This window comes from Pan paniscus, chromosome 20 (assembly GCF_029289425.2).
Source record: "Pan paniscus chromosome 20, NHGRI_mPanPan1-v2.0_pri, whole genome shotgun sequence".
Lineage (NCBI taxonomy): Eukaryota > Metazoa > Chordata > Mammalia > Primates > Hominidae > Pan > Pan paniscus.
The window spans coordinates 39,665,115-39,686,132 of record NC_073269.2 but is presented as its reverse complement, the minus strand read 5'-3'; the positions used below and the strand labels follow the sequence as shown (position 1 = coordinate 39,686,132).

Sequence of the window (21,018 nt, the reverse complement as noted above, 5' to 3'; positions counted from 1 at the left end):
GGCAAGGGGTTACAATAATTGGCTTTGCTGAGTGCCTGCTGGAATGGCAATTTGTCACCCAATTCTGTGGCTGACAACCGACAGACAACTCACCCTGTGGGGCCCAAGTCATTTGCCCCTGCCTGGCCCATGACCTGGCAGGTGACATTGTCAGGGTACACTCACAGCAGCCAGCCCAGACTTCAGGGTGAAGTGCTTTCCACATGAGCCGTAAGGCACCTGTCCACCCATGGGTGTATAGTAATACTGAGGTGAGCACACATACTTGTACACAGCTAGGATTACGGGTGAGGGCCAGATGCACACACACATGCACACACATGGGCACCTCACTCTTCATCAGGACACACACACGTGTGCACAAGAACCAGAACATGTCTGCTGTGAGCAGGAATGCAGCACGCCCTGATAGTCTGCAGGGCAGTGCCGTGCAGCCCCCCAACCTCTAACCCAGGCTGGCCCTCCAATGCCATGCCTCTCATAGTGTGGTGCTTGCTCCCAGCCCTGAGTGGTTGTCAGGTCACCAAGAAGACTTCAGACTTTTGGGATCTGAGGAACCGGGTTTTAGTTCAAGCACTGATACTTCCTGGCTGTGTGACCTTGGGCAAGTGACTTTGCCTCTCTGTGCTTCAGTTTTTTCATCTATAAAATAGAGACGGGTACAGCGAGGCTCTGGCATGAGGATATTGGTAAAGCATGTAAAACACAGTGCCTGGTACACAGTAGGCGCTGAGTGCTCACACTATCATCACTGCCCACACCACACCCCTGGATGCCACCTCCTTGAATGCTCTCAGGACTCTTGGGTCCCTCTCCTAGTACCGGGGACATTGCTGTGACACAGAGGCAGCAGGGAAGGCGAATCTGCAAAGAGTCCCTTGCTGGGCCAGGCCAGGCCCCTCTCCAAAGGGACCCTTGCTGGGTGTGGCTGCCATGGTGCCCTAGGGGGGCAGAAAGGGAGCCAGGGTGGCCATGCCTGCCATACCCCATCACTGTGGGAAGCAGGCTGCCAAGTCAGAAATCCTCCTCCATTTACACCCACGGGCACCCACGCCCGCATCCCCAAGTAGATACTGGAGAGAGTGCCCACTCGCAGGAAAGCTTTTCTTGAAATGAGTCTTCCTTTGCTACAGCAACAGAAGCTTGTCAGTGGGTGCAAATATTTGCATGTGAGTAACTGTGCGTAAATGAAGGAGGTTTTAATTAGGTGCGCTCCCCAGAACCCCACTCTCTGGCCCTTGCCTTCCCTGTATCTCTGCTGACCAGTCACCTCCCCGACCCCTCAGGTCCCCTGCCTGACCTGAACAGTGAACAGGTATCTGGCAGGGCTCCCGGCTGCTGAACCAAACAATGCCACTGAGGGGCTCTGTGCAGCCACTGTTGGTCAGCGGAGCCCAGGAGATGCTCTGCTCATGGACCGCTTGGGGTTTGGCTTCATGGGGGTCCTATGGGGCTGGAAGTAATTCTTAGCATCCCCTTCCCACCAGGAGACCCACCTCCTCTGTGTCCTCCCAGGGAGTATAGGGAGAGCAGGCATGGAGCCAAATAGGGCCGAGGGGGCAGGTCTCAGCCCCACGGGGGTTTAGGGTATTGGAAAGATCTAGTCCTCCCAGCCCATCCAACCAACAGTAGGTGCCAAACATCACCTATTATCTAACGTTAAAAAACACATTCCAAATTAGAGCTGCCCCTTTAAAATCAGGAGAATCCACATAAATGTATGTTACCGATTCTTAGCTTTTTTTTTTTTTTTTTAAGACAGCGTCTCACTCTGTTGCCCAAGCTGGAATGTAGTGCGTGATTTCAGCTCACTGCAACTTCCACCTCCTGGGTTCAAGCTATTCTCCTGCCTCGGCCTCCTAAGTACCTGGGATTATAGGTGCCTGCCACCAACTCTGGCTAAATTTTGTAATTTTAGTAGAGATGGGGTTTCACCACGTTGGCCAGGCTAGTCTCGAACTCCTGACCTCAAGTGATCCGCCTGCTTCGGCCTCCCAAAGTGCTGGGATTACAGGCGTGAGCCACTGCACCTGGCCAGATTCTTAGCTTTTATAAAAAACAAAACAAAAACAAAAAGGATGACCTGGCCACCCTGGACCTACACTCCTGCACAGAGCTCTGGGCTGGAGCGGAGCAGCGGTGGCCCCTGGCCCTGGGGCCTGTCTGTCCACTTCCCCCTCACCCCATCCCCTTCCCCCCATCCTGTGGTCTCCCGCTCCCTGTGGCTCTGTCAGGCCTACTGTCTGATGGATCCCAGTGACCCTGCACAGTTCCCATGGACATCTCCTCATTCCCGTCCCTCCAATGCAGACCCAGACCCTGAGGGCAAAGGTCAAATGCACTCACAAAGGGCTGTAGCCTTTGGAGGAGGTGGGATGGGGTCTTGGGACTCCATCCAGGACCTGAGGAACGCCGGGAGCAGCCTTCCCATGGTGAAGCACCTTTGGACACAACCAGATGTAGTGAGGGGCTCACGGATTATCATCCCTGCAGTCCCGCCCTGGTGGAGAACCAAGACCAGGCACAGAGCTTGGTGGGGAGCTAGGATGGGGCCAGCCCACCCTCTCAGAAGTCTTCAGGCCTTTTGGGGAGGGCTGAAAAATGCCTCAACCAGGCCTCAGGGCAAGATGACAGGCAGCCCCTCAACCAGGCCTGAGGGCAAGATGACAGGCAGCCCCCGACTTCCCTCTGGGACCCCAGATGCGAACATGAGAAGCCCCCAGGAGCTCCTCCACCCCCCACTAGGAGCCTGCGCTGTGCAGGGACTCCCCGGTGGCAGCTGTCAGAGGGCACAACTGAACCGATTTAAGCTCAGCTATTTTCCCCACATAAAATAAAATTTCAAAATGAGCGAATCTTCCACTGACTTCCACTATGATTCAAGTCAAAACTGCAGAGCCACAAATCCTGGAAAATAAGCTTCATAATGAAAACATCAGCAGGCATATAATGGTGAAGCTTTTTTGGCTTAAATGAGATCTGCCCAGAGGCTCCCAACTTCTGCAAATATTGTGAGAAGGAGAGGGGGATCTGCAGTGACCCTAAAGGCACCACAAATGGTGTCAACCTCAATGCAAGAGCGGGATAACCCCACCGGCAGGCAGTTGGAGCCCAGCAGAAGGTGCGTCTAGCCCCAGGGTGTGTGGGCCCGCGCCCGCCCCTACGGACCCACCCATTTGGCCTCCAGAACTGGACCTCCAGGCTTCTGTTGTCATAACTACCACCGTAACTTTTTCAGAGTTTTAAAAAACCAAAACCCGCGCAGTGGCCATGGAGAAGGACAGCAATCGTAGCAACAGCCCTGTCCTTGGAGCGTGGGTGGACTCCTCACCACTTCCCTGCTGCCTGTGTTAGGAACAGGGGCTCGAGGACATCAGGAGGGTTGGCACACGGTGGGACCCCACCGGGCCCTTCTTCATGCTGGCAGTGGGTGTGCCCCGTTTCAACCCACTGGATGTCTCCAGGCCCTCCCCCTTGGCCCTGAGACTCCAGGCCAAGTGAGGCTGGGGGAAGGAGACAGAGCCAGGCAAAGGGCCCCCTACCTCGGGCCTCTTTGGAGCCTGGTGCCACTTGGGGAGTGGAGTCTCCCCTGCCCTCCACCTCTCCACGGCAGCTGCCCTGGGCTGTGCGGGAGGCTTGGCTCTGATGCCAGGTGACTCTCACTGAAGATGCTCAGGCAGTGAATGGGAACAGAGGTGGGGGAGGTGTTGGCACAGGAGGAGGGAAAAGAAGTCCAGCCATGTGGCATCCCTCCCGAGCCCCCAGCCTTCAGTCCTCCTTGGGCTCAATGCCTGGCCCTCGGAGCAGTCCCAGCACTCCAGACCCGAGGTAATCCTGAGGCATCTCATGCACAGATTGTGACCTCCGCTTCCTCCTCCCCCGGTCCCTCCAATGCATTCTGGGCCAGGCAGAGTGGGAACGGGGTCACCCCACACCTGTGACCTGCTCTGGGCCCTCTGGGCTGTGACTCACACAGCAGGTGAACGAGCCAGATTCATCCCCCTCGGGGGTCCTCTGGGGAACGATTGGCCACTGTGGAGACGCAACCCAACACTGGGGCTACCTGGGGACGCAGGACAAGCATCGGAACCGCCTGCCCCTCCTGGACCCTGCCCAGGCCCCCACATAATGGGAGACCCAGTTTTCCAGTTGGACTGAAATTTCAGAAGGTGTCTTTGTTGTAGGTTTTATTAATTCAACCAATGGAAGAGCCTTGGGGCTTCGGTTTGGGGAGCTGACAGTTGCCACAATCTGCTGGGTGTTGGCAAGAAATGTCCTTTGAGAAAAATGGTAGAATAACATCAGAAAAGAAAAGAAATATCGAGGAGTTTGAGGCAGCAGAGAGCTATGATCATGCCACTGCACTGCAGCCTGGGTGACAGAGCAAGACCCCTTACCTTAAAACAAAACATAGGCCGGGTGTGGTGGCTCACGCCTATAATCCCAGCACTTTGGGATGCCAAGGCGGGTGGATTCCTGTGGTGGATCACCGAGGTCAGGAGTTTGAGACCAGCCTGGCCAACATGGTGAAACTCCGTCTTTACTAAAAATACAAAATAAATTGGGAGTGGTGGTGCATGCCTGTAATCCCACCTACTCGGGAGGCTGAGACAGGAGAATCGCTTGAACTTGGGAGGCGGAAGTTGCAGTGAGCTGAGATCCAGCCTGGGTGACAGAGCGAGATTCCATCTCAAAAAACAAAAACAAACAAACAAACAAGCATATAGACCATGACATTAACTAATAGCAAAAGGAAAGAAGGACAGAGAAGGGGGAGCACAGGCTTTGGAATCAGGCAGATCTGGGGTCAAATCCTGGCTGAGCCACGCAGGCTTCAGGACTTTGGGTAAATGAATGAATCTCCCTAAGTTTCAGTTGAGGATAAAGACGCCTGCCGAGGAGGGCGAGGGAAAATAGAAAGAGTACCACGTGCCAGGCACCCAATAAACAATAACCCTGACTACATTTCATGCACATTGAAGCTTGATTACATTGTCTCATTTTATAAATTACCATCATACACGTGCGTGGAGCTCTGCGGTTTTCAAAGCCACTTTTGTCCATGACTTCATTAGATCTCCTCTTCTATTTTTAGCATGTTACTGTAGTTCCTTTTAAAACATAAATCTCACTCTTATTGGACATGATCGTCCCAATTTTCTATTCTGCTCTCCTTTTTAATTTCCCCGCCCCTAGGAACCTTTAGCATAACAATTCTGGGACCGTTTCTATTAATATCAATTTTCAGATTACAGCAATGTGATGTCTGTTTCCTAATTTAATTAGGTGATTCCTGTTATTACTTCCTACATGCTCATTATTTTTCATTTAGCATATTTTAATGTACCAAAGGAAAGTGAGGCTCTGGCTAGCGACCCCCAGGGTGTCTTCTGCAGGAAGAGGCGAATATTCACTCCAATTGCAGGGGGTGGAGGAACCCAGGAAATCGTGGCCACGTAGAAGACTGGGAAGACACAGGATGGGACTGCTAAGGGGAACGGCCCAGGCTCAGGTGAGAGAGGCTTGAACTGAGAAACTTTCACGGCAGAGACAGGGTCCACAGTGGGCTCCCCCTCCAAATCAGGGCCTCCCAGGGAGTGTGGCAGTGAAGGTCCTTCATGACCCCCACCCTCAAACAGCAGAATTCAATGATGGTCCCAAAGCTAGCACCGCCCAGACGCATCAAACCCACTACGCTCGGGGTATCCAGACCTGAAGGTTCCATGTTCCGACCCTGCCTATTTCTGGCACTTGGGCAATCAACACGCAAGGAGCGCTCCATGTCCATCCCTCCATCAGTACTGGTCTTTGCACAACTCCAGGGAACACCCTTCACACTGCAATCTATGTGAACCATACCCCAGAATTAGCATAAAGCACAGTGTGGGTGTGTCCCTGCTGGGTGCAAAGTAGCAACTGGGGCTTGGCTTTCTGTGCCCCTGGGCTCTGGCCACCCTCTCTGCCCCTCCTCACCTCCAATTGTGCATAATGATGGCTGGCCTGGCCTAGAAGGAACCGCCACGAAGACATTCTGGAGTTTATGAGAAAAAAGGAGGGCAGGACTTCCAGAGCCACGCTTGGAAGAAACACGGTGACAAGGACCCCACCCACAGCCCTGAGGCGGAGAGCCTGGTGCATTAGGTGACAAGGAGGAGGCACTCCAGGAGTACTGAAAACCCAGTAGGTGGCTTTCCCTGGAGTGAAATTGTCTCTGCTGTGGCCCAGGAAAAGTGAGGCATGGGAGGGCGAGGTGGCCCTTGCCAGCCTTGGGCGCTGTTCAGGAAGAGAGTTTGAAGCTGCAGGTGCATTGTTTAGAAACACTGGGTTCTGAGAGTTCCAGCCCTGCTGATTTTGAGATAATGTATTGCCAGCTACTTAACAGGATGGATCACTGCAATTACATGTCACTTCTGATGTTCACAGTCACAACAAGGATGTGTCAGCCTCCCAAGGTTTGTAGGAAATATATATGATGTTCCGCAATGCCGTTAGAAAATGGTTTCAGGAAACAGATGCAAGAGGGTTCCAATAAAACCCACCTGCCCGGGGAAAGCAGCCGGCTCCACGGAAACTGGAGGGGCGGGTACCAGCCCAGGAAGGAGTCTGGGCTTAGACGCCCAGCTGCGCGAGGACCGGACTCGCTCTGAGAGGGCCAGTAGACATATTTCCCCTGCAGCCAACCTGGCCCAGCTGCTCAGAGAGAGCAGGCAGGGGTGGCCGCTGCACTTCTGTTGCCTCTATCACCCTCCTTTGGGTGAGCTGTTGAGAGCTTCTTAGCAGGCGCTCCTGTGGTCCTGGCCCACCCACGACATTTGTCCTGGCATTTGTCTCAGAGCTCCAGGGGGACACACTCAGAACATGACAGTCACTGTAGGAGCTGGACAGACCTTCTGACATTGCAGTTTGGTCCGAACAGGCACAGGCAGGGCAGTGTGTCCCTGGTAACCCTGGGACCCAGAGTGAAGGCCACACTTTCTCCAATCAACACAGCGCTGCCTCCAGGACATCAAAACAAGAGCCCTGGCATCAGGCAGACCCGCGGGCATTGGACTTCTGGCTCTATTCATTTCTAGCTGTGAGATATTAGGCATGACGCATAGCAGCACGTGCTGCAGAGGGAGACCCCTGGCTCCACTGGAATCTCACCCAAGCCCGCTTCACTGCTTCCACTGGAGGTCAGCACCTCCTGTTCACTAGAGAGGACAAACAAGCAGCCCACAGTTCCCCTCTTCCAGGAAGTCCTCCTGGCTCCTCCAGCACTCACCTCTCAAGAAAGGTTTACAACCTGCCTTAAGTGTCCCCCAGGCCCCGCTGAGCCAGGGCCAGGTCTCCCCTCCACTGCCCCCAGATTGGGAACCCTGTAAGGAAAGGCCTGGATAACCTCCTTCCTTGACCCCACAGATTGTGAGCTCCCGAGAGCAGAACCCGAGCTTCCTTCTCCCGTGTCTCCATCTCCCTGTGCACCCCTCCCCTGCCTCGGTACAGCTAAGCGGCTGGGCTTGCAGGGCCTTCACACAGATGGGCACGTACAGATCTCTCCCTGTGGCTGGCAAGCCCAGGGACCCAGGCATGGAGGTCCCATCCCAGGACAATGTGAGGTTTGGGCCGAAAAGCATGAATCTCCATGCTGGCATCCAGCCCGACAGGGAGCATGGACAGCTTCCAGGATACTGGTTTCCTGGCCTGGAAATGTGGAGTAGATGTGAGTCCAGAGCTGCCAGCCCCTCTCCCAGGGCAAGGCTCTCCCATAGCCCTCCCCACCCTGCATGGTGCCAGCGTCCAGGCCTGGGGTGTATGAGGGTAAAGGAGTGAGTGTGTCGACCTGTGAGTGGAGACGCAGGTGCAGAGGGGCTAGGGCATGGTGGGGGCTTCCTGCCTGTCTTGCCTGGTCCTTCATTCTGTGGGGCTGGACACCCCTCGGTGGAGGAGCTACAGGGAGACTCCACACAACCTGCCAAGCATCTCAGACACCATAAGCCCCAAATGGAACCTGTGATCTCCTGCCCCATCGCCCTGACCTCTCCCCATCTGGCACATCTGCCCCATGAATGGCACCCCCAACCTCCCTCCTCTAGAGCCAGAAACCCGAGTCCTTCTGAACCAAGACCACTGCCCTCCCCGCCCTCCTCACCTCCTTGTCCTCTCATTCGAAAGGTCTCCAACACTGCATGCGATATCCTTGGCTGCCCCCAATCTCCTTGCATTTGTTGCATCTCCCTGTCTGCTCTCTGCCCATGGCCACACAACAGGCAGCCACCAGAATGAGCTTGCTTGCTTTATTTCTTTCTTTCTTTTTTTTTTTTTTCTTTTTGAGACGGAGTCTCGCTTTGTCGCCCAGGCTGAAGTGCAGTGGCACGATCTCAGCTCACTGGATAAAGGATTGTAGTTGGCGTGATCTCAGCTCACTGGATAAAGGATTGTAGTTGGCGTGATCTCAGCTCACTGGATAAAGGATTGTAGTTCTTTTAAAAGAACTACAACCTCTGCCTTCTGAGTTCAAGCAATTCTCCTGCCTCAGTCTCCCAAGTAGCTGGGACTACAGGCCCATGCCACCATGCCCGGCTTATTTTTGTATTTTTAGTAGAGGCGGGGTTTTGCCATGTTGCCCAGGCTGGTCTCTAACTCCTGACCTCAGGTGATCCACCGCCTCAGCCTCCCAAAGTGTTGGAATTACAGGCATGAGCCACTGCGCCCAGCCCAGAATGAGCTTTCTGATGCACCACTCCCTACTCCTGGGTCCCCAGAGCTCTTTGTTGCCAGAGGCCAAGGCTGGCTCCTCTACCACACTGCAAGGGCCTGCTGGGCCCAGGGCCGGCTGTGTCTTCAGCCAGGAGTCTAGATCCACAGGTCATGCTGCAGCCCCTAAACCACTTAAAGTTCTCCACGTGCTGCATTCTCTCAGGACTCCAATCCTTTATCCACACTGTTCTCTCTGCCCAGGCTCTGCTCCAGGTCCAGAACACAACAATACTGGGTGCCCCAAGTGCTGGGGAGACAGTGTGGTGCAGTGAAAAACAGGCAGCCACCCAGGCCACATCCTAGCTCTGAAGCCCAGAAGCTGCGTGGCCTTGGGTATGGTTCTTAGCCTCTCTTACCTCAATAGTCTCATTTTTCAAATGGTGTAATAATAATTCACTCATAGGGGTTTTAAAGTATTACATGAGGCTGGGCACAGTGGCTCACACTATAATCTCAGCACTTTGGAAGCACGAGGTAGGTGGATCACTTGAGGCCAGGAGTTCGAGACCAGCCTGGGCAACATGGCGAAACCCCGTCTCTACCAAAAATACAAAAGTTAGATGGGCGTGAAGGGGGTGCCTGTGGTCCCAGGTACTCAGAAGGCTGAGATGGGAGGATCACTGGAGCCCAGGAAGTCAAGGCTGCAGTGACCTGAGATCACACCACTGCACTGTAGCCTGGGTGACAGAGTGAGACTCTATCTCAAAAAATAAATAAATAAAAATAAAGCATTAAATGAAGAGAAAAACAAATAATCCCATCAAAAAGTGGGCACAGGACATGAATAGACATTTCTCAAAAGGCTCACAGGCTGGGCGAGGTGGTTACCGCCTGTAATCCCAGCACTCTGGGAGGCCGAGGCAGGTGGATCACAAGGTCAGGAGTTTGAGACCAGCCTGGCCAACATAATGAAACCCCATCTCTACTAAAAATACAAAAAATTTAGCCAGGCATGGTGGCATTAGAACATGTAATCCCAGCTACTTGGGAGGCTGAGGCAGAAGAATCGCTTGAACCCGGGAGGCAGAGGTTGTGGTGAGCCAAGATCGTGCCATTGGACTCTAGCCTGGGCAACAAGAGCAAAACTCCGTCTCAAAAAAAAAAAAAAAAAAAAAAAAAACTTAAAAAACAATAATGTTGGCATGGATGTGGTGAAAAGGGAACGCTTTTACACTGCTGGTTGGAATGTAAATTAGTACAACCACTATGGGAAACAGTGTGGAGATTCCTTAAAGCAGCGGTCCCCAACTTTTTTGGCACCAGGAACCAGTTTCGTGGAAGACAATTTTTCTACGGTCTGGGGAAGGGAGATGGGGGTGGGGAGGTGGTGGTTTCGAGATGGTTCAAGCACATTACATTTATTGTGCACTTTATTTCTATTACTATTACTTTGTAATATATAATGTATATACATGGATATATTATTACATGTAATATATCCAGTGACAGATCATCAGGTATTAGATTCTCATAAGGAGCGCACAACCTAGATCCCTTGTATGTGCAGTTCACAAGAGGGTTCGAGCTCTTCTGGACTCTAATGTGGCCGCCGATCTGACAGTAGGCCGAGCTCAGCTTTGATAGCTCACGCACCACTCACCTCTCACTGTGCGGCCTGGGTCCTAACCCAGGGGTTGGAGACCCCTGCCTTAAAAAACCAAAAGTAGAACTACCATTCAATCCAGGAATCCCACTCCTAGGTATCTACTCAGAGGAAAAGTCATCATATGAAAAAGACACATGCTCATGCATATTTATTGCAGCACAATTCACAACTGCAAAGATATGGAACCAACCTAAGTGCCCATCAGCCAATGAGCAGACAAAGAAAATGTGGTGACCGGGTGCGATGGCTCACGCCTGCAATCCCAGCACTTTGGGAGGCTGAGGTGGGGGGATCACCTGAGGTTAGGAATCTGAGACCAGCCTGGCCAACATGGTGAAACACTGTCTCTGCCAAAAATACACAAATTAGCCAGGTGTGGTGGTGGGCACCTGTAATCCCAGCTACTAAGGAAGCTAAGGCAGGAGAATCGCTCCAACCCAGGAGGTGGAGGTTGCAGTGAGCTGAGATTACACCACTGTACTCCAGCCTGGGAGACAAAAGCAAAACTCCGTCTCAAAAAAAAAAAAAAAAGAAAGAAAGAAAAAGAAAATGTGGTATATATACACCATGGAATACTACTCAGCCATAAAAAGGAACAAAATAATGTCTTTTGCAGCAACTTGGATAGATGGGGAGGGCATTATTCTAAGTGAAGTAACTCAGGAATGGAAAACCAAATACTGCATGTTCTCACTTATAAGTGGGAGCTAAGCTGTGGGGACATAAAGGCATAAAGTGATACAATAGACTATGGGACTCAGGGGACAAGCCTGGGATGGGGGGTGAGGGACAAAAGATTACATATTGGGTACGGTGTACACTGCTTGGGTGACGAATGGGTGCCCTAAAATCTCCTAATTTACCACTAAAGAACTTATCCACGTAACCAAAAACCACCTATACCCCCAAAACTATTGAAATTTTAAAAGTAGTAAATGAGTATTAAATATATGAAAAGTGCTTGTGATTGTGCCTGGCTCATCTCGAGGGCCTGAGAGCATTAGCTAGTATCAGTATTGTTGCTACTTCTGTGTCTGCCCCAGTGAGTGCTGGCACATTGTCTCAAACTAGACATCGTTTATTTGTAAGAATTATACCTAGCCAGTTGTGGTGGCTCACATCTGTAATCTCAGCACTTTGGGAGGCTGAGGCGGGAGATCACTTGAGCCCAGGAGTTTAAGACCAGTCTGGGCAACATGGTAAGATCCTGTCTGTATAAAAAATAAAATAAATAGCTGGGTGTAGTGGCATCTGCCTGTGGTCTCAGCTACTCAGGAGGCTCAGGTAGGAGGATCACTCGAGCCCAGGAGGTCAAAGCTGCAGTGAGCTTTCATGGCAAGACTACACACCAGCCCGGGCCACAGAGCAAGACCCTACCTCAAGAACGGAAGGGAAGGGAGCAGAAGGGGAGGGGAGGGGAGGAGAGGGGAGGGAAGGGAAGGGAAATTATATGCATTAGAACATGTAAAGCTAGGCGTGGTGGCTCACGCCTATAATCCCAACACTTTGGGAGGCCAAGGCAGGTAGATCGCCTGAAGCTCAGGAGTTCGAGACCAGCCTGGCCAACATGGTAAAACCCCGTCTCTACTAAAAAGATAAAAATTAGCTAGGTGTGGTGGTGGACAGCTGTAATCCCAGCTACTTGGGAGGTTGAGACATGAGAATCGCTTGAACCTGGGAGGCGGAAGTTGCAGTGAGCCAAGATCATGCCACTGCACTCCAGCCTGGGCTACAGAGCGAGACTCTGTCTCAAAAAAGTAAAGTTCTCAGTACAAGGCCTGGCCCATGGTAAATGTTCAGTCAATATTCATTATTATCTTCATCGTTAAATTTCCCCGTGCCCTGCAGGAGTGCCCCAAGACAGGCCACAGACCTAGGAGTCATCGGGGGCTGTCCGGTCCCATTGTCTGTGCCAGAGGTCCCTGAGGGGGATCTTTGCTGTCCACCACAGCTGCCTCCCCACTGGGCACCCCAGAACCACCACCCACAACTCCTTGACTCCAGGAAAAGGCAAAGGGCTCTGAAACATGGGGTGGCTCCACTTAAAGAAAACTCACTCTGCAAAAGCCAAACATTAAAAGAACGAACTATTTACAGTGTGCCAGCAAGAGAATCTGTATGGTAACATTTCATATATATATATATGAATAAACTACAACAGAATCTGTATGGTAACATTGCATTTATATATACATCTATGAATAAACTACAACAGAATCTGTATGGTAACATTGTAGTTTTATATACATATCTACGAATAAACCAATCAATCCACACCACTCACTTTGGCTTCATGGGTCACTGACAATGACTCACCTTGCCCCATTAAAACAAAATCCATTCCACTTAAAAGAATGAAGAAGGAGTGATAAAATCAGAACATTGCCACTGTGTAAACTCTAATGAATGGCTGGATCTAGGCACGATCTCTGGCAGCTGATAACACAAGACAGCCAGGCAGACAGGAGCCTCCTGATGGAATAATACAGAACCACCCGTGAATTCCTGTCCCCCAAAACTCCCCTAGAACAAAACAAAAACCAATCCAAACCTGTATCTGATCAAGCTTCAAGATTCACCTAATTTATTGGGACAACAAAGAACAAAGAACAATGTGAATCCTTATCAGACAGGCCCAATCAGCCAAATCTCAATTTACAGAAAGTTCTATAGGAACCGTGACCTGGTTTCCTCAAATAAATAGTGGGAGAAGAATACAGATGGAGAAGGAAACTTACAGATTAAAGGAGATTTAAAAGACTCATCCACCAACTGCCATGTGAGGGCCTTTTCTGGATATTGGATGGAACAAATTGGAAATAAAGGTAATTATATTTGTGAGACAGTTAGACATTTGCACACTGACTGACTATTTGATGCTATTGAGGAATCGTTAAATTTGATGTTATTAAGGAATGAGTTCAGTGGTGATGTCAATAAAACAGTTCTTATCTTTTAAACTGAGAAATATATTGAAATATTTATGGCTGAGGCCGGGCACGGTGGCTCTCACCTGTAATCCCAGCACTTTGGGAGGCCGAGGTGGGCAGATCACCTGAGGTTGGGGATTCGAGATCAGCCTGACCAACATGGAGAAACCCTGTCTCTACTAAAAATACAAAATTAGCCAGGGGTGGTGGTGCATGCCTGTAATCCCAGCTACTCGAGAGGCTGAGGCCAGAGAATTGCTTGAACCCAGGAGGTGGAGTTTGCGGTGAGCTGAGATCGCGCCATTGCACTCCAGCCTGGGCAACAAGAAAGAAACTCCATCTCAAAAAAAAAAAAAAAAAAAAAGAAATAGTTATAGCTGAATTGATAGGATGTCTGGTATAGACTTCAAAAATCACTTGAAAGGAGGGAAGTGGATGGTGCTATGGATGGGGCCAGCCTGGTGTTGGTGGGGGGTGCTGGGTGCCCAGTATGTGGTGTTCATGGCACTATCCTACTCCACTACTGCATGTGTTCCAAATTCTCTATGATAAAACATTCACAAAGAAAGCAGCTCGTAAAATTCAGTTTGCTCAACCAAATGTGGAGTCAGCCTTCTGCAGCCCCCAGAGCCAGTACATTGGGAATTTTTTGTTGTTTGAGACAAAGTCCGGCCCTGTCACCCAGGCTGGAGCGCAGTGGCACAATCAGCTCACTGCAGTCTCGACCTCCTGGGCTGAAAGGATCTTCCCACCTCAGCTTCCTAAGTTGCTGAGACTACAGGTGTGCACCGCTACACTCAGCTAATTTTGTTTATTTTTTTTGTAGAGACAGGGTCTTGCTCTGTTGCCCAGGCTGGTCTAGAACTCCTAGGCTCAAGTGATTCTCCCACCCAGGCCTCCCAAAGTGCTGAGATTACAGGCACGCACCACCACACCTGGCCATTGGTGTTTGTTATTCCTGGTTCTGGCCTGGTCTCCAAGCCTTTCTCTTGGAGAAGAGGTAAGTCTTGTCTACTGGGTCAAAAAGTGAATTTCCTGAAAGCAGAAGCTCTGGCCTCAGGGCCTGGCAATCCTGGAGACTGGAAAAGAACTATAACTGGAGAAGTGAATTCTCTGTTACACAAAACCTCATCTTCGCATGCGGATAGCTTACTGGGTAGCTCTTCCTGTTTCCAAAGATTTGATTTGGACTGTAGTAAAAAAAAAGTTTAAAATGTGGTTTGATTTACAAAAGTTTGGCAACCCCCTACAATTCCATCTACTGCCTAAGCCAGGTGAGCTTGGCTGGCTGATCCATGTAACGTTCAGGTGCTGTTAATATCCGGTGGCTGCGTGGGAGGGACGTGAATAAGGCCAGGCCCCAAGGGACCTCAAGCAACTCAGAATTCCCGCCACTCCCCATCCCCTTTCTACATTTGTTGTGCCACAAACTGCAGCTCCCAGAGAACTCCGTCCCCAGGACAGTTCATGCCACGGTATGGAATTTCCTCCGTAGATCCGCTCATCTCCACTCCCAGCCCTCCACCCCAACACCTGCCTGTTTGCCTGATCGGGATGGCAGGGCAACTCCCAGAATCTGTTCCTCCCACCAACAGAAATTCACAGGGAGAAGGCTTGTCAGGGGCCCTTGGGGCCACCCAGTCATGCAACTGGACACATACACTTTGTAAGCACTGGTTTCCAACAGATAAATGTAATCAAGGTTTATATGCTCAGAGAAGCCAACAGGATGGGATTGTTTCACTTGAAAGATCAGAAGAAAATTGTAACTAATGTTGTGGAAAATTACTTTGATATTGCTTTCTTGGTACCGAATCACAATTAGGCTGCCGTGAGAAGTACAGGGAAGGAATAAATGAATAGTAACAAATCAACACAAACAGCCTGTGTCAGAGGCACTTTGCTCAGGGAAAGTAACGTAAGCATTAAAGTTTTATGACTGTGTTTGGTGTGATTTACCCAGACCGTCAAGTCTGCCCATCACCTGGCACGTGGTGAGGGTGGTCTGGCTGCATGGACCATCAGAAGACCCACGTGTGCTCCTTGCCAGGTCTGCCAGCTGCAGAGGGATGATGGCCTCGGCTCCGTGCCATCTGACACCCCCTGCCAGCCTGAGGCTCCGATCTTCCCAGAAATCCCAGCCGTCCCCTGGGTCCCCAGCCCACCTGTAATCCACACGTATGTGCACTCGGGAAGCTGGGCAGGGCAACAGGGACCTGCATAGCGAGCGCTGTTGCTGCGGCAGGGCAGGGCACTAGCTGAAGCCACCAAACCACAGTCCCATCCAGGAGTGTCCCACCGATGGGTCCAGGCCCTGGTCCCAGGTGGGCATCACAGGCACACTCATGCCTCCTCTCCCAGGCTCCTCCTGCAGAATGTGGGTACTGGCCGCCTGGACCCTCTGCCTACATGCACCCCCAACCACACACACACCAAGGACACACCCAGTCAGCGTTTGCTCACCCTTCTTCCTGACTATGCTTCTATGCAGATAACACACGACCTTAGGTACCAGCTCACTGTCTGCCCTGGTGGCGCTGTCCCAAGGGGTCCTGTTCTGCCAGTGCAGTGTCATGAGCTGTTCTGGGGCTCATGTGAGGCTGCAAAGCTCCCACAGGAGAGCCGGCTCTGCTGCGCACCTGCTGCTCCAGAAGCCTGGGAGTGGCCAGACCCACTTCTGACAGCCACCACCTGTGGGGGCCCGGCACAGGCGTGAGTCAGCACCGATGACTCGCCCACCATCTCCTGGAGGCCACCACCTCGGCTGCCTCCCTCTGACTCTCAACTCATTTGCCTGCCCATGGGGAGCCTCTGGCAGCTGCCAGACCCAGGGCCCCAGCTCTGGCCTCCTTGTGCTCTTTTCACCTTCCTTCCTGGTGCCCACAGGCCCTCAATCTGCACTAAAGGCCACACATCATGGGTGCTCGTCCATAATGGGGGCGGAGGAGTTGCAGAGTAAGACCCCTTCCTGTGCTCTGGGCTTCTGGCAGGGATTTGTGCAGGAACCCCTCTGCCTACACCTCTGGCCCCCTTCTCTTTCATCCTGTCTCTGGCTCACAGCACTGAGCAAGCAAGAGAGAGTGAGTGGGTGTCCCTGCAGAGGAGCGGTGTCTCTGGGGGTGCACCAGCCTGTCCATGCCCTAGAGCATGTGGACTGCGAGTGTGTGGCTTCATGGAACTGCCCCTAACAGGGGCCACTGCTGAGACACCTCCCCTCCTCTCCCTCTAAAGCAGAGAGCTCCCAGGCCTTGGCATGCTGCCAGCTGACCTCCTGTCCTTCCATATCTCTGGGGATGGGGACCGTGTCCCGGCAGCAGAAACCTTGCCTGAACTCCCTCTCCACACTCCGTCTGCCCTGAGATGCCAGAATCACCCTTCCTGCTCTGGCCTCCCTGCCATCCCACCTGTTCCCAGCAGCCCTCTGTGACTCCAGTGGGCCACCGGGTAGGGGTGGAATGGAAGTAGCAGTGGGGGACCCTCGGAGGGGGTCTTGGCCTCACAAAACCAGGAGGTACCCTGACCCCCTTTGTCCAGACCAGAGGGGCTAGATTCCCCAGGGCTGGGCAGGGAAACTGAGTCTTGCTTGTGGGGCATGGGCTCAGGGAGAAGTTGTCTACTTTCTGATGTCCCTGACAATGTGGAAGAGGCCTGAGAGGTGGCGGAATCCTGTTTAAATCTGAGTTTCATCAAAGGCAACAACTGGCTCAATAGACAGCAGCCTTGCCATGACTCCCAAAAGAGGCCACCCTGCTGCTAGGCACTGGCTGGAGGTCTTGCATCAGACACAGCACTCCCACATTGAGACTGACGCCTTCCCCGGGAAGCCAGGACTCTGCCTGCTGGGGGTCTTGGCACAGACTTGCCCCTTTCCCCCAAGCCCAGCACACCAGGGCAGCTGTGGAGGCCTGAGCTTCAGGCTGGAAAGCTGGGGGCAGTGATGGCAGGACTCAGCGCAAGGACTCACCTGGCACCTGCTGGGGGGCGAGTTCCGTGGGGTCCTGCAGGCTGATGAAGAGGAGGAGGCCTGCAGCTCCGAACAGCAGGACGGATGAGAACATGCAGGCCAGCCGCATCGTTCCAGGTCGCGGGGTCATCCGGGGCTTGCTCAGGGGTCACCTCTTGGGTGTGGGGGGCACGTTCTTCCCTCATCGTCCACACCAGGCGTCCATCAGGCCGAGATCTACGGGGCAGAGGAGGGATAGTCATCACCGAGGCGCGAGGCACCCAGGCAGGTGTAGGCAGCACTCACTGCAGCAATCCAAGTGCAATCTCTGGACGCCTCTGCCCTCTACAAGTTACCCAGGGGTGCCCTTTCCACCCTTTCACACCCAGGAGGCTGAGGGAAGCCTGTTCCCACCTGTGGCTGGAATGCTAGCTTTCCACCAGGGTCTCCTGTATCTGCACCTCTGGACAAATCATGGAATGAGACACCCTCTGGCCCTGCCTTGGGGAGCCCAGTTGGGAACCTCCAGGCCCCTAGTCAGTAACCAGCAGCCACCCCCTGCACTGTCCAGGCCTCCAAATAAGCATGCGTGCTCCCAGGGCGGGGGCCTAGGTACTGGCGGGAACCTGGGTCCTTGTCCCTGGTACCCGGCCCTGTGGGCAGAGAAGCTCTCGGATGTGCCTCCACCCTGCTTCTCTCTGTAGGGCACTGGGGACAAGGTCTCCATAGAGCAGGCAGCTCTGAGAAGGAGCCTGCTAGGCTCAAAGGATATTCAAGCACAGACAGACTCCCCTGTGCCAGCCAGGGCTGTCCTCACTGATGGACTGACAGATGGGTTGGCGTATGTCGGTCCCTCTGGACAGTCACACCAGAGGGAGCTGAGGCTCTGGCCAGACCACTGGAGTCCCTGTGCTCGAGGCCCTTGGCCTGGAGTGGAGGTGGGGCAGCTAGACCTGTGTCCAACAGACTCCAAGCTCAGAGGCACAGAGGCTGGGTACTAACACCCCCTCGTGTTCCTGGGGGTGGGCACTAACTGCTCCAGCCACTGCAGACCCAGAGTATATCCATGTGACTTATCCCTTACCCCGCTTCCTCCTAGAGGGCAGGGAGAGAAATTCCCCATCCCCCACATACCAGCCAGTCACGCCAACAGGGCCAGGCTGTGCATCGGGATGGGGGCACCCCAAGGCCATTTGCCCAAAGGAAGAATATAAGTTCCTGCAGTGGTGTGTAGAGAGGGCATGGGCAGAGTACAGGGGGAGAGAGCCACAGGCGGCAGGCACCCCAGGGACCCCCCCACCCCCTTTGAAGTTCAGTCACTCTGTCCCCTTACTTTCCAGCGGGCCTTGCTGGCTAGGCTGAGAGGATCACCCTTTTTCCACCCAAGAGCGCTGGAGGGAACTTCCCCACCCTGGCACAGGTCAGTGCCTGAGGGAGGTGAGGCCAGGTAGGCAGCTCCCAGTAGCCTCTGAGGCCACAGCTGGGTGGCTGTTTAAGCCCCAGGTCAAATATGCTGCTCGGCCCAAGGACATCTCCCTGCCCAGGGATAATACTTCAGCCAGGTGACTCCTCCCCAACACGGACCCAGGCACTGGGGAAAGAAGCCCCCACACCCAGTCCATGGAGCACAACAGATGAGAAGAGGCACTCTCCCTGCTCCCCTGCCCACGACTCCCCACGACCAGATTGTTCTGAAAAGTTCAAGGGCTAGGGAGGGTAAATTGCAGGTTTGGGTTTCTCCCCTCTGCAGTTTCTGTAATTATTTTTTCACTCAGTTAACTTTAATTAACCCGCCCCAGGCCTCTCCGCACTGGGAAGGCACCTGACGCTGGGCTCTCTGGACTGTGCTGAGCAGTTGGTTCCTGCGGCCTTCTAGCTTTTTACAGAATCACTGAGCTGGGCCTGTTTTGCCTCTGGAGCTGGCTCCGGGGTGTCAGGCTGGCTCCGACCTCACTGCAATGGCCTCTGCCCCAAAGACAAACTGCTGCTTCCCGTCATCCACCGAGGCCACCCCTGCCTTGCCTGCAGAGAGTAGAAATGGACAGTCATGTGTCCCCAAGGGCTCAGACTCAAAGCCCCTTGTGCGGGGCTGGGGCCTCTCCCTCCATGGCTGCCCTGGATGAGGCCATCCTGAGGACCTGGGGTTCACTGCCTTGCAAAGACACAGATGCAGCAGTGTAAGCCCAACAGCAGGCTGCGATGCCCTACCGTCCCCCAAGCCCTTCCCTCTGTGAGGACAGCACTGCACTGCAGAGTCCCAGCCCCACCGGGGCTGGCCCCAAAGCCTCAGGAGAGAGTGAGCAGCTGACAAGGCAGGCAAAGCTGTTCTCTCCAGCCTCACTCGGGGGAGCCCCAGGCAGTCATAGAAAGGAGTTAGAAGAATGGAAAAGATGTCACGCACCGACACAGGGGGGCCATGGCTCTCAGATGGGGACCAGGAAGAACATGCAAGATCTCTCGGGAGCAGCTGCTATTGCACGGTCATGGGGACAGTGTTCACATGTGCACCGCACCCACGGACCTAAGCAGACGCAGGTTCGATAACACGCATATGCATACATGCCCGGGTGCATGCCGGCCAGTGCCTGCACACATACCATTGATGGTCCCCAGCAAGGCCCCAGCTGGAAAGCAACTGTCACGAGCCCCTGAGTAAGCTGGCCACAGTGTGGGCGCGCTTCCTGCAGCCTCCTGAGTCAGACACCAGGAAGCCAGTTTGACCTAGGGTAGCCTCCAACATCAAGACATTTTGGAAGGAGGGAGAGAGGAAGGAGAACAGGTTCATGGCTAGCGCCCAGAACTGCTCGGTAAAACAGCTAATAATGGGTCCCTCAATATCAGGCTCTACCTGATGAACAAAGGGGACTCGGGAGCATGTGTGATCATCATCTCATTTGTTCAGTAGCTGGCGCTGCAGAGTGGTTACAAGAGAGCTGGCCGGTCCTCTCTTCTCCCCAGTCTGTCTCCATTTGAGCCAGTACCGACATCCACTGTCAAGGACTAAATGGGTCTGCTGCCAAGACCTGTCCTCACTTGTTTCTGAACCGCCCCAAACCAAACCCACCCCATGATGCCTGGCTCCAGCCACCCATGTGCCTGGGAGCCAGGGCAAGGACCAGATCCATGCCCCCAAATCCAGGAAGGGGAAGAAGACACAGACCCAGGACCACACCTCCATGGTAGTGGAGCTTCATCTGTTCACGTTTCCCCTTTCAAAGACCCCGCCTTTCCTGGTCCCCGAGAGAACACGAACACCCTCTCTCTATACCCAGGGAAGCTGGCATTGGAGCCGTCTGTGGCTTCAGGGTTCAGCCCCTAAGCCCCAGACCCCAGCTTTTCCCTCTGGGACCCTCAGCTCTGTGTTTGTTCTCACTGGGGACCATCTGACCAGCTAACTCCCTGCTCCGTGCAAACAGGAATCAAAAGGTCAGCGTGCCTCCCCTCCTGGGTAACTGGCCAGCAGTATGGCTGGCCAACTGGACTCTATAGAACACTCCTTTCCCCTAAGGTGTGGGAAGGGAGGGTGGTCACCGACAGATCCCTGGGCATTCCAGGGGGTGTAGAATCCTCTATTGTTCCTCGGAGGACCCCAGGCTTCAAAGTCACACGTTGTTTTCAAGGCAACAGGAGCTGCTGGTCTAAGAGCTGTCTGTCTCCCTCTCCTGGGAGTCCAGCTGCTGCCTGGGGAGTGGACACCACCATCTGTCACAGGCTGGGGCCTGGAAGGCTGGGGGGTGAGGCATAAACACAGTCACAGGCCTCAGCCTCCACCTGGGACTGTCCCATCCTCATCACAGACT

General features: G+C 53.3%; 1 protein-coding gene across 4 annotated transcripts in view; it reads right to left on the bottom strand.

Annotated features, from left to right (window-relative positions):
- The window catches only part of CHST8 (carbohydrate sulfotransferase 8), a 155,692-nt gene that overhangs the window by 68,744 nt on the left and 65,930 nt on the right, over positions 1-21,018 (bottom strand). For 3 of the 4 annotated variants that reach the window (XM_034944334.4, XM_034944333.4, XM_003816194.4), the window contains one exon: positions 17,240-17,455. In XM_034944334.4, the coding sequence (XP_034800225.1) occupies positions 17,240-17,369 (130 nt within the window). In that variant the 5' untranslated portion in view covers positions 17,370-17,455. Of the gene's footprint in view, positions 1-17,239; positions 17,456-21,018 lie in introns of those variants that run through there. The other variant, XM_034944335.4, reaches the window with a different exon arrangement.